The 12,421-nt window shown below is 47.2% G+C and overlaps 1 protein-coding gene across 1 annotated transcript; it reads left to right on the top strand.

Annotated features, from left to right (window-relative positions):
- The first annotated feature begins 296 nt into the window (after window positions 1–296).
- Window positions 297–2,549, top strand: ATG10 (autophagocytosis-associated family protein). The gene is made up of 6 exons (XM_048702176.2): window positions 297–933; window positions 1,029–1,082; window positions 1,175–1,231; window positions 1,774–1,873; window positions 1,958–2,055; window positions 2,181–2,549. Exons 1-6 carry the CDS (start codon window positions 781–783, stop codon window positions 2,364–2,366), a joined length of 648 nt encoding a protein of 215 aa, XP_048558133.1. The 5' UTR covers window positions 297–780; the 3' UTR covers window positions 2,367–2,549.
- The last annotated feature ends 9,872 nt before the right edge of the window (window positions 2,550–12,421 follow it).

Genomic DNA, 12,421 nt, shown 5'->3' with positions numbered 1-12,421 from the left:
TTTCGTTTCGTGATGGGTGTGTGGGCAGTGTGTGTTGTAGAACTGAGAAAAGGTTGCGACATGTATGTTCATGGTTGGTTGTTGGCTGGGCGCCTGTGCCGCACAGACAGGTTCGGTTCGGTGGTTCCTCTTCCTCCCCGGTAGCGACCTCCACTCCGTCCATGTCCATCGTCCACCGTGGGCGGCTGTGCAGCACATCGCATGTTACACGTCGTAGGTGCCCTGTCAGTGGCATTGCAGCGGAGCCGGAGAGCTTGCTGCATGGGCCGGCACGGCAGATCATATGAACCTTGGAAAGGAAGAATGTAATACGAGGTTCTTGAAGGGCCGTTTCGTAAACCTTCACCTCTCTCCCCGGGACTCCCTGCGCCGGGTGTCCAGTTTATCAGGGTTTCTTTCAGAAATGTGCAGCGATACAACACAATTTCACTCTTCCGCCGGAGTCGGAGCCACGTCGCCGACGAGCCACGCTAACGCACCTCCCACCTCGGCGACGTCGCCGCCACCCCAGCCGCGCGCTCTCCGTCCCCCGCCCGCCCCTCGCAGACCACCACCAGCCCATCACATACTAGGTTGTTTCCAAGCACAACTCCGCAGCCCGCGGGACTCCGGATCGGCGACGGAATCCCGATCGATCGATCGATTGGTTCGGCCGCTGAACTCGGCACGCCTCCTCCATCCGGGAACCTCGCCCGCCGCATCTCCGTCTCCAAATAGAGCCAGGGAGGGGGGATTCTTGCCTGCCGTGTTGGTCGTTGCGTACCGCGCTCGTCTTCCGCAATGGGGGGCTCCTCGGTATGCGACGGGACTCTGTCCCTCGACGAGTTCAACGCCTCAGCGAGGGCCCTGGTCACCAAGTGGAGGGGGATCGATGTTGACGCTCTTCCCGACTGGGAGTGGAGGCCTTGCCGCAAGATGGGGGTGCCATCTGAGGTCATATGCTCAATCGGCTTGACTTCCTCATCTCTGTTGTTATTTTTTCTGTCACTGAATTTGCGATAACCCGTGGATTGGCTTGTTTTCTGCAGACAGAGGGGTTCGTAGCTCTTGAAGGAGTGTACCGAACTCGTGCAGGAGGCCAGGTGGGTGGGCTGTTTCTTTCTTTGGCTATCTGATATGAGTAATATGAAATTGCACGTTTTAGTAATTTACTGAGTGTCTCCTTCTGGAACAGATTGAGGAGAGCAGTGATGACTCTGTCCCTGATGATGCTGTAGAGCATGATACCTCGGTAAGTTTTCAGTGGGCATTCCTACTCCATTATCATATCTTTCTGTTGACAGCATGTTGCTATGTTACATTGCTCTGCACCCCAGCCGTTTCGTATGTTCAGACTATTTATCCTATGAAAACATAACAGTTCCGCCAAATAGCAGTGCAAGTCAGCAATTTGGAGAGATCATACCCCAGAGACTCTGGGACTTGTATCACAAATCTATTATGAGCACACGTGAAAAAGAAACGTAAATATCTTGTAGCAACTGATAGTGATGAACGACGCCGTGTTCCAAATTTAGTTCTTTCATCTGTGCCTGTGATTTTGGGGTGGTAAAGCATGGAATAGAAAGGATCACCTTGGCCTCGCATCATATACTAGCTACTAGTACTAGTATCCCTAAAAAAAAGCTACTGGTACTATTTCTCAGTTTTTTCGGCAAGGGCGGAGATAACTGCGATCCTTCTTTCGCGATAAACTTTCAATTTCTTATAAAAGCAAAAATCTTGAGTTCCTAATTTTAATATGCGCCAGCCATGATTTCTTTCTCTTTGCAGGTTCAGAGCTCTAGGGATAATGTTCATCTTTATGATTTCCATATTGTCTACAGCTTTTCTTACAAGGTTCCGGTGCTATACTTTCAAGGCCTTCAGGCTGGTATGCACATTTCAGAACATTACTGTGGATATTTACTTCCTCTATTCTCCTTTTTGATAGCCAACATCTGCAACTTGTCCTTAGGTGGGCAGCTACTAACTTTAGATGAGATAAAAAAGGATCTTCCTCCTCATTCACTTCAGTTGTTAAACAAATCAAAGTGGACATTTATTACTCGAGAGGTATGGACTGTTTGTAACCGATTCTTGATAATGATATGTAATACACAGACATGCTTTCTTGTTTACTAATTAGTTGAAAGCTTAGACTCACTAAAAATGATTGAGCAGTTCTTGCACTCCTACAGGAGCATCCCCACCTAAGTAGGCCATGGTTCACCCTGCATCCATGTGGAACCAGTGACTGGATGAAGTTGCTTCTTCATAAACTGGGAGATAAGGATCGATCTCTGCAATACTTGCCAGCATGGTTATCTGTGGCCGGTCAGGCAGTAGGATTGAAAATCCCGCTTAAGCTTTATTGCAGTTCATAGGTTCACTCTTCTCCAGTATGTAGTACAGTACTATTTGGGTGAGTGAAATGGGAAGTGTCCACCTCTTATTTTGCTGTGTATATGTTCAAACATTTCTCTTGGTAATTTGACCATTTTGCAGTGTAGTAATAACTAATTTTATTGCATATGCATGAATGGTGCAGTTGCACGTACTGCGGCATAGTTGCAGGTTCAACATGATGATCTATCCTTGGGCATGTAATTGATTATTATTCTTACATCCTTTCGTTTCCCAGATTTGTTTAAAGCTACTTGCTTGAAAGAATCATGCAAGCTGAATATCATCAGAATTTAGTGAAAATGATAATACGATGGGCTGCTGATGGAAGTTACCAGTCGGTCAATGCCCGGCCCAGTTATGAAATTTGAAGTGAAAAAAATAGGAACATAGTTGAAACAACAACTCTGAAAGTTGAAACAAGAACTCTCAATTGTTGCGCCATATTGAGGTTCTTTACTGCGAAATCACTAATTAAGGAGTACTCGTTGCAAAGAACACTCACTTGTTGCAACATGATAGTTTTCCTTTTTTCATAGGTTCGTTTATTCAAAATGTTTTATCTTTTAAACCGTGCATCTAAATCTCGAACCGTTTTCACTATTGGATTTCTCGCGTCGAGATCTTCAAAACTAGATCCCATGTTGATAGGTTTTGATGAACCTTTTCTTTTCACGAAAAAAACCGGGCGAAAAAACCAAAACCGGGAGCACGGTTTTTTTCCCTTTCCGAAAGAGGCACGTCCGTGCCTCTCGCGAAATCACGTCCGTGCCTCTCGTGAAAGCAAAACCGTGACTCTCGTGGAAGGAAAAAAAAACAGAAAACGTGTTTTTTTTCCGTTTTCGAGAGGCACGGCCGTGACTCTCACGAAAGCACAACCGTGCCTCTCGCAGAAGCAAAACCGTGATTCTCGCGAAAGAAAAAAAAACAGAAAACACGTATTTTTTTCTTTTTTGAGAGGCACGGCCGTGACTCTCGCGAAAGCATAACCGTGCCCCTTGCGGAAGCAAAACCGTGACTCTCGCGAAAGGAAAAAAACTGAAAACGCGTTTTGTTTTTTCCGTTACCGAGAGGCACGGCCGTGCCTCTCGCGAAAACACAACCATGCCTCTCGTGGAAGCAAAACCGTGACCCCCGCGAAAGAAAAAAAAACAGAAAACGCGTTTTTTTTCGTTTCCGAAAGGCACGGTTGTGATTCTCGCTAAAGCACAACTGTGCCTCTCCCGGGAAAAAACCGTGACTTTCGCGAAAGAAAGAAAAAAGAAAATGTGTTTTTTTCATGCAAAATTTTTTTTTCGATTTTTTTTATCGAAGAGCTAAGGAAGACCGGGGGAAAACCAAAACGTCAAAAAAACCCGAGAAAAACTTTTAAAAAACCGAAAACACGTGCGCAAAATAAAAAAAATAAAATCCGAAGGGAGCGTCCAGAACGCGACACGTTGCAAATGGCTGAAAGCGCGCCAAGTGGCGCTGATCGTTGCGAGGCTCCCGAAGGAGCGCTCGTTAACTGGTTGCTCCCTCTTTACTGTGGCATAGGTGCTGTAGAATGGTATTTTATCAACCCGTTCAAAACCTTGGGAGTTTTCGAGGCTTGGATGAAACCTATTTGAATCGTTGGAGTTCTCAGGGCTTGGATGGCTCATCTGAACTAGAACCGTCAGGCTACCTTAAATCATGGAGAGAACATGCTTGCCATTCCCAGCAACTCAGTCATCAGTCTTAACCTCACTGCAAATAAGGTATAATTGTGCTCCATTATGATATCCTTTTGTTCTACATAGACGATGGAGTGTTCTCATTGCCAGAAAATAGAAAAAGGCTAAGAAGTAGGTCAACCTGAAATTATGTGAATATGACAATATTTAGGGAGCGTTCGGTTCCTCTCCGCTCTCTTAACTCTGCTCCCGGAGTGGACCTCGCTTTAACGGAGCTGCGAAGACCGAGCTTCACCAACTCCGTGGAGTGGAGGAGCAGAGAGATTACGAACGGGGCCTTAACATCTGAGAATGTATGGATGACTCCATCCTGACAGTTCTACTCCTACATTAACCACACATGGTCTATGAGGCTAGGAGCAACAGACATGGTGAAAACTTGGATCATCCCATTGGCGTCCTACGTGGAAGTGGAACCATGACCATCTTGTAGAATACCGTGTATTGTAACAGACAAAGCTTCTTTATTAGAAGGAAAAACAGTTATCAGCATAAACCTCACAGAAGACGGAGCCTAAAAGCCGGCATTTCAGTGCGTTTGAGCAACTGATGGCACCATGTCAAAAATGACAGTAGGAAAGTTTCAGATGCAGGAACTTATCACCGCACTCAGCCTAAAGAAGAACCACATGTGAATTGTTCCTTTGTAGGGGCTTAGGCCAACTCCAACACGCCACCCAAACGGACTTGCGGGATTTGTCTGTTTGGGTCGGCTAGGCGGACCTTGAAGTCTGATTTTATCCACCGGCCCTACGCATAACACAAGGGATACATTTCACATTTTAACTAGATTTTGAAATTAAAAATAAATAAACAGCCCACAGAAGTCCATTCTTACATTAATTACAACATCAAAACGTTAAATTAAACTAGATTTAATCGAGTTGGTGTCCTCCTCCTTGGTCTCGTCAACGAAGACCGACGCTGGCATCCACGAAAATGTCTGCTGGAACGCCCTCAGCGCCTAGGCTGCATCGCCTGCTGGTCGGCCTCCTGTGGGGAGTGTTGTTCGGCCTCCTCCTCAGACGCGACCAGCCACACGGGCGTGCACGATACCCACCATGGTGAGCAGGGCATCAGAGGCAGGCCGGCTGCGATGTGTACGACGCACCTCGTCCGGATCTCCTCCTCGATCTGGAAGCGGTGCTCTGGCATTAGCATAGCGTAGGTGGTCTTCTTCTATTGGGCCATGTCAGACGGCGAAGGAAGAAGGATATGGAGACGAAGAGAAATGTGCTCGGGCTGGCGGCGCGGAAGGAGGAAGATGTTGTGGCTAGGGTTGGGGACACCAACCGGCTTAAATAGCTGGACTTTGGCCTCGGGCGGCTAGCCGGAGCGGCGCCACAGACTACCTGGATTGAAGATGGGGTACAATGATCTATTATTAAGAGTATTACGGTCGCTTCAAATACATGGGGTACAATGTGTTGGGGAACGTAGTAATTTCAAAAAAAATCCTACGCACACGCAAGATCATGGTGATGCATAGCAACGAGAGGGGAGAGTATGTCTACGTACCCTCGTAGACCGAACGTACGGCACCTCCGCGTTCAGCACACGTTCAGCTCGATGACGTCCTCGCCTTCTTGATCCAGCAAGAGGGGCGAAGTAGTATATGAGTTCCGGCAGCACGGCAGCGTGGTGACGGTGTTGGTGAAGGGCAATCTCCGCAAGGCTTCGCCTAAGCACTATGAAAACTATTACGGAGGATAAACTAGAGGGGACGGGGTTGCCGGCACACGACTTGGTGTTTCTTGATGTGTCTTGGGTGCTAGCCCTACCCCTCTATTTATATGTTGAGCCTTGGGGTCGAAACTTGGAGTAAAAGCCTTCACAAAGTCGGTTTCACCCGAAAGGCAAGAGTCCTTCTCGGACTCTAGGGACAGACGCCAGGGTTCCCGGCGTCTGGCCCCTGGACTCCGCAAAACTTCCTTTTGCGCTTTCCAAAAACCTTGTGGGCTTTCCCCTTTGGCCCAAATAAAGTGTTCTCGTACCCAAACATTTCGGGGAACATCCGGAACTCCTTTCAGTGAATTACGGAACCCTTCCGGAGACCAAACACTATTATCCCATATATCAAACTTTATCTCCGGACCATTCCGGAGTTCCTCGTCATGTCTGTGATCTTATCCGGAACTCCGAACAACATTCGGTTACCAACATACATAACTCATAAATACTATATCGTCAACGAACGTTAAGCGTGCGGACCCTACGGGTTCGAGAACTACGTAGACATGGCCCGAGACACTTCTCTGGTCAATAACCAATAGAGAAACCTGGATGCCCATATTGGCTCCTACATATTCTACGAAGATCTATACCGGTTGAACCGCATAACAATATACGTTGTTCCCTTTGTCATCGGTATGTTACTTGCCCGAGATTCGATCGTCGGTATCTCAATACCTAGTTCAATCTCGTTACCGGCAAGTCTCTTTACTCATTCCGTAATGCATCATCCTGTAAGTAACTCATTAGTCACATTGCTTGCAAGGCTTGTAGTGATGTGCATTACCGAGAGGGCCCAGAGATACCTCTCCGACAATCGGAGTGACAAATCCTAATCTCGATCTATGCCAACTCAACAAGTACCATCGGAGACACCTGTAGAGCACCTTTATAATCAGCCAGTTACGTTCTGACGTTTTGTAGCACACAAAGTGTTCCTCCGGTAATCGGGAGTTGCATAATCTCATAGTCATAGGAACATGTATAAGTCATGAAGAAAGCAATAGCAGTAAATTAAAACGATCAAGTGCTAAGCTAACGGAATGGGTCAAGTCAATCACACCATTCTCCTAATGATGTGATCCCGTTTATCAAATGACAACTCATGTCTATGGTTAGGAAACATAACCATCTTTGATCAACGAGCTAGTCAAGTAGAGGCATACTAGTGACACTATGTTTGTCTATGTATTCACACATGTATTATGTTTCCGGTTAATACAATTCTAGCATGAATAATAAACATTTATCATGATATGAGGAAATAAATAATAACTTTATTATTGCCTCTAGGGCATATTTCCTCTAGTCTCCCACTTACACTAGAGTCAATAATCAAGATTACACAGTAATGATTCTAACACCCATGGAGTCTTGGTGCTGATCATGTTTTGCTCGGGGAAGAGGCTTAGTCAACGGGTTTGCAACATCCAGATCTGTATGTATCTTGCAAATCTCTATGTCTCCCACCTGGACTTGATCCCGGATGGAATTCAAGCGTCTCTTGATGTGCTTGGTTCTCTTGTGAAATCTGGATTCCTTTGCCAAGGCAATTGCACCAGTATTGTCACAAAAGATTTTCATTGGACCCGATGCACTAGGTATGACACCTAGATCGGATATTGATGTCTACTACACAACCTTTTTCTTGTAGACGTTGTTGGGCCTCCAAGTGCAGAGGTTTGTAGGACAGTAGCAAATTTCCCTCAAGTGGATGACCTAAGTGTTACGGCATATCTCTCTCAAGGTAGTTTTGGTGATTGATGACAACATGTTTGCGGACTAATCATGTGCTTTGAATAGTTCACAGATTCACCCCTGGCAGGAGACGTTTCCTTCCCTTCGGAGTGTCCTTCAAGACGGTGTAGCTCTTTCGTTTCTCTCTCGGTGGACTAGTTGCGTAGAGGGCACCGTACTATCAAGAGGGGGTCCGCTGGGGTTTTGCATGGGTGGAATCAACACGTACACATCAGCTTCTCACCCTCCGAGCTTGTCCATTCCTTTGAAGAGGTCTCTCCACTTTTCCTTGTCCTGTTTGGGTCCCAGCGGTAGTACTGCGCAACCCAGCCGTAGTACCGCTGAGGAGACACAAGCGGCAGTACCGCTCCACAGCGGTAGTATCGCCCTTATCTCCACAGCAGTAGTACCGCTGGGGTGCCTGGCACCACCGCCTCGTCCTCAGCCTCATTGGAGAGATTCTCTCTCTCTCTTCAGTGTCCCAGCGGTAGTACCGCACTACCAGCGGTAGTACGGCCGAAGGGTCACAAGCGGCAGTACCGCTCCACAGCGGTAGTACCGCCCGTGACCCCGCTGCCGTAGTATCGCTGGGCTGTCTGGCTCCTACCGCCTCGACTCGAGGGGTCTTTTTCTCATGTCGGGTTTTGCGGCACTAGTTGCGGTTGTAGAGGCGGTAGTACCGTTTCAGGAGCGGCAGTACCGCCCCTACCACCGCGGTAGTACCGCGTTGGGTCCTATTCCCTACTAGTCTCCTCTGCGCGGCAGTGCCGCTGGCTGGTGCGGCAGTACCGCTGACCTAGCGGTAGTACCGCCCCCTCTTAGCGGCAGTACCGCCCTGTGCGGGGCTGGTTGGTGGGGGGCAACGGTTGGATTGTTGCCCCCACTATAAAAGGGAGTCCCCTTCTTCTCTTTGACCTACCTCTTCCTCCCCCAAGCTCCATTTATTGCTCAAGCTCCATTAAATGCTCCAAGCTCCATTTTTGCCCGATCTATCTCTCTAGCCAATCAAACTTGTTGATTTGCTCGGGAGTGGTTGAGAAGGCCCCGATCTACACTTCCACCAAGGGATTTTCGACCCCCCCACTCATCCCTAGCGGATCTTGTTACTCTTGGGTGTTTGAGCACCCTAGACGGTTGAGGTCACCACGGAGCCATAGTCCATTGTGGTGAAGCTTCGTGGTTTTGTTGGGAGCCTCCGATTAAGTTGTGGAGATTGCCCCAACCTTGTTTGTAAAGGTTCGGTCGCCGCCTTCAAGGGCACCAATAGTGGAATCACGGCATCTCGCATTGTGTGAGGGCGTGAGGAGAATACGGTGGCCCTAGTGGCTTCTTGGGGGAGCATCGTGCCTCCACACCACTCCAACGAAGACGTACTTCCCCTCAAAGGGAAGGAACTTCGGTAACACATCCTCGTTTTCACCGGATCCACTCTTGGTTATCTCTTACCTTTAATTGTGCAAGCTCTTTAGTGTTACTTCTCTTGCTTGCTTGTTTGCTTGTTGGTATTGCATCATATAGGTTGCTCACCTAGTTGCACATCTAAACAACCTACTTTGATGCAAAGTTTAATTTGATAAAGAAAAGTTAAAAATTGGTAGTTGCCTATTCACCCCCCCTCTAGTCAACCATATTGATCCTTTCAATTGGTATCAGAGCCTCGTCTCTTTATTAAGGACTTTACCGTCCAAAGAGTATGGTTGATACCGTAGACGGTGTGGAGGAACACTCCGGTGTGAATCCGATCTCGTCCACGGGCGATGGGGGAACCTCGTACTCTCGTGAGGAATTCAATGTGGCCTTAGAGACATTGAAGACCTCCATGACGACCGAGGTTGAAAGCATGTTTACTAAATTTCTTGAGGGGCTTAAACTTTCCACCCCACCGTTGAAAGTGGGTGATCCCACCAACAAGGTGACGGATGTTATCCCCGACAAGGGGGAAGCTAGTAGTGAAAAGGCTCCATCTTCTAGTGGTAAAAATGGCACCGGCATCTTTGCTCATGTGGAACCACCACTTGTTTATGGTGGACCGGTTCCTTCTAATCATTTGAATCATGCCGTTCCTCCCCCTAAGATTGTGAAAAATAAGGACTTTGATTCTTGGGTTTACCGCTTTAAACGTCATTTAAATCATGTGAACACTAACATTTGGAGAATTATTGAAGAAGGTTTTTATCCGCATGATCCAAGCAACTTCACTCCTCGAGAAGCCGCGGATAATCAATTCAATGAGAACGCTCTCTTCATCATTCAAGATGCAATTCCACCCAAAGACCTACCTCATCTTCGTCCCTTCGCCTTGGCCAAAGATGCATGGCATTGTGTTGTCTCTCTCTACCGGGGAAGCGCAAGCATTCAACGCTCCAACTATGAAGTGGTGCAAGATGAGGCCGATGATTTTGCTATGAAAGAAGATGAAGAACCTCGTGATCTTTATCGGAGAGTAACCAAACTCGCGGTCTCACTACGAGATCACGGGAGCAAGGACACGGATGACAATTGGATCAAGCGCAAATTCCTCAAGGCAATGATGCCCTACCACAAGGCCATGTCCTCCGTCATTCGTCAAAGACCGGACTTCCACACTTTGACCTCAAGCGAAGTGTTGGATGAGTTTGTGGCCATGAACATTTTGGACAAGACCGCCGACAATGCGGTGCTCCGTTCTCAACGGGCAAAGAAGCCTAACCTTTTATTGAAGGCCAAGCTCACCGTTGAAGAAGAAGAAGAGGAAGAAGAGGAGAGCATTCCCGAAGATACGAAGTATGCATATCATGAACACATGGCACTTGCTTCAAGGCAATTTTGGAGCAAGAAAAACTCGAGGCCAAACTTTAGCAAAAACAACTCGAGTGGCACGAGGGGCAAGCAACGTGTAAGGACTTGCTACAATTGCGGCAACGTGAGTCATTTTGTTGCGGAATGCCCGTATGAGAAGAGGGAAGACAATGGTGGCAAGCTCATCCGAAAGGACAAGGCCAAGTTGTTCCCCAACAAGAACAACTTCACCAAGAAGACTCCTCCCAAGGCATTGGTTGTACAAGAAGAGCACAATGAGGATGATGACGATGATGAAGATGATGAGTCGGTTGCCATGGCCTTCGTTGCCATTGCGACGACTTCATGGGTGTCTCTCTTCGACTCACCCAATGAGAGCATCACCGCCAAGTGCCTCATGGCTAAAGCCACCAACAAGGTAACCCCCAATATCAAAACTACCATCATTAATCATCCTTCTCCGACAGATAGCATTAATGAACTCAAGGGAGCTAATGTGGAGGCTAATGAGTTTGAGGCCTTTATGGGCAAACTCAAGGGAAAATCCAAGAAGCACTTTGTTGCTCTCTTGGAACAACTTGCTGAAGCCAATGACATGATCGAGGCTCATGAAGACACCATCACTAAGATGGAAGGGCATAGTCGTGACTATGCCAATGAGATTTCGGATCTTTCCAATGCTCTTGAGGAAGAGCGTGGTCTTCGTTTGGCTCTTGAGGAGTCACACAACGTTGATCATGCTAAGTTAAAGAAAGATTATGATCATGTCCTCATAGTTTCTCATGTGCTAAACTCCGAGAAGGCCGAACTTGAGGTTGATCTTGCTAGACTCAAAGAGGAGTTTGATCTACTTGACAAGGCTCACAAGGTCTTGAAGGGTGCTCATGCTAGCCTCAAAGAGTCTCATGATCAACTTCAAGTAAAGCTAACCAAGGAAAAAGCCACTTTCCCTCGTATGATGTTAATTGATAATGCAAATGGTACTAACCCGTGTTGTGAGCATGTGCATCTCGTTGAGGAGAACGCTAAGCTAAAGGGGCAACTTGAGAGAGGTCTTGCGACTTGCATACAAGGCAAGAAGAACCTCAACGATCTCTTGATCAACCAAAAGGGAGTTCTGGCCAAGGAAGGGGTTGGGTACGTGCCCGACTCCAAGAACAAGAAAAAGAATGACAAGACCAAACGACCTCCTCCTCTCATGCAAACCTTTGTGAAGGAGGGAGAGAGTGCCTCCGAGGAGAAGAAGAAGAACAATGTCAAGAAGGGCAATGTCACCCCTCCCAACAAAGCCGACAATTTTAATCCTTCTTATGTGTTATGCCGTGCTAGTGATGGGCATGTTTATGCCAAATTTGTTGGTTCTCCTCATGAATACATTGAATGGTCTATTTGGGTTCTAAAAACCCTTGTTACTAACATCAAAGGACCCATTACAAAATGGGTACCTAAAACCAAGCATTGATCTCTTGTAGGTGTTTGCTTCTGGTGGGGGATCATGGTTGCTCGATAGCGGAGCTACAAATCATATGACCGGAAGCAAGGACTTGGTGGTGGACGTGCACAAGGTTCCATCTATGCCCACCAATGTCGAGTGGGGTGACGCCTCATCTTCTAAGGTATTGGGAATTGGCAAGGTGGTCATCTCTCATGATCTCACGATCGAGAAGGTCATGCTTGTTGAGTCCCTTGCATACAATTTCCTTTCTGTTCGTCAACTTGCAATCATGGGCTTTGCCACTTTCTTTGATATCGATACTGTGGCCCTCTTGTGGAGCAAGACTCTTAAAGTAGCTTTTGTTGGGCATGTCGAGAACGGTCTATATGTGATTAACTTTTTGGAGCGACCCACTAAGACCGCGACATGCCTAATGGCTAAAGTTGATGTGGGATGGCTTTGGCATCGCCGTTTAGCCCATGTCAATATGAGATCTTTGCAAAGTCTCCTCAAGGGGGACCATGTCCGTGGACTAACGAATGTTAGTTTTGCTAAAGATCGTGCTTGCAGTGCCTGTATCGAAGGAAAGCTACATGAGAAGGCTCACCCTCCCACGACTATCATTTATTCAAAGAGGCCT

This window comes from Triticum urartu, chromosome 2A (assembly GCF_056163025.1).
Source record: "Triticum urartu cultivar PI428250 chromosome 2A, HENAU_Tu73, whole genome shotgun sequence".
In the NCBI taxonomy this organism is placed as follows: domain Eukaryota; kingdom Viridiplantae; phylum Streptophyta; class Magnoliopsida; order Poales; family Poaceae; genus Triticum; species Triticum urartu.
This window is presented reverse-complemented; position numbering and strand designations above follow the sequence as displayed.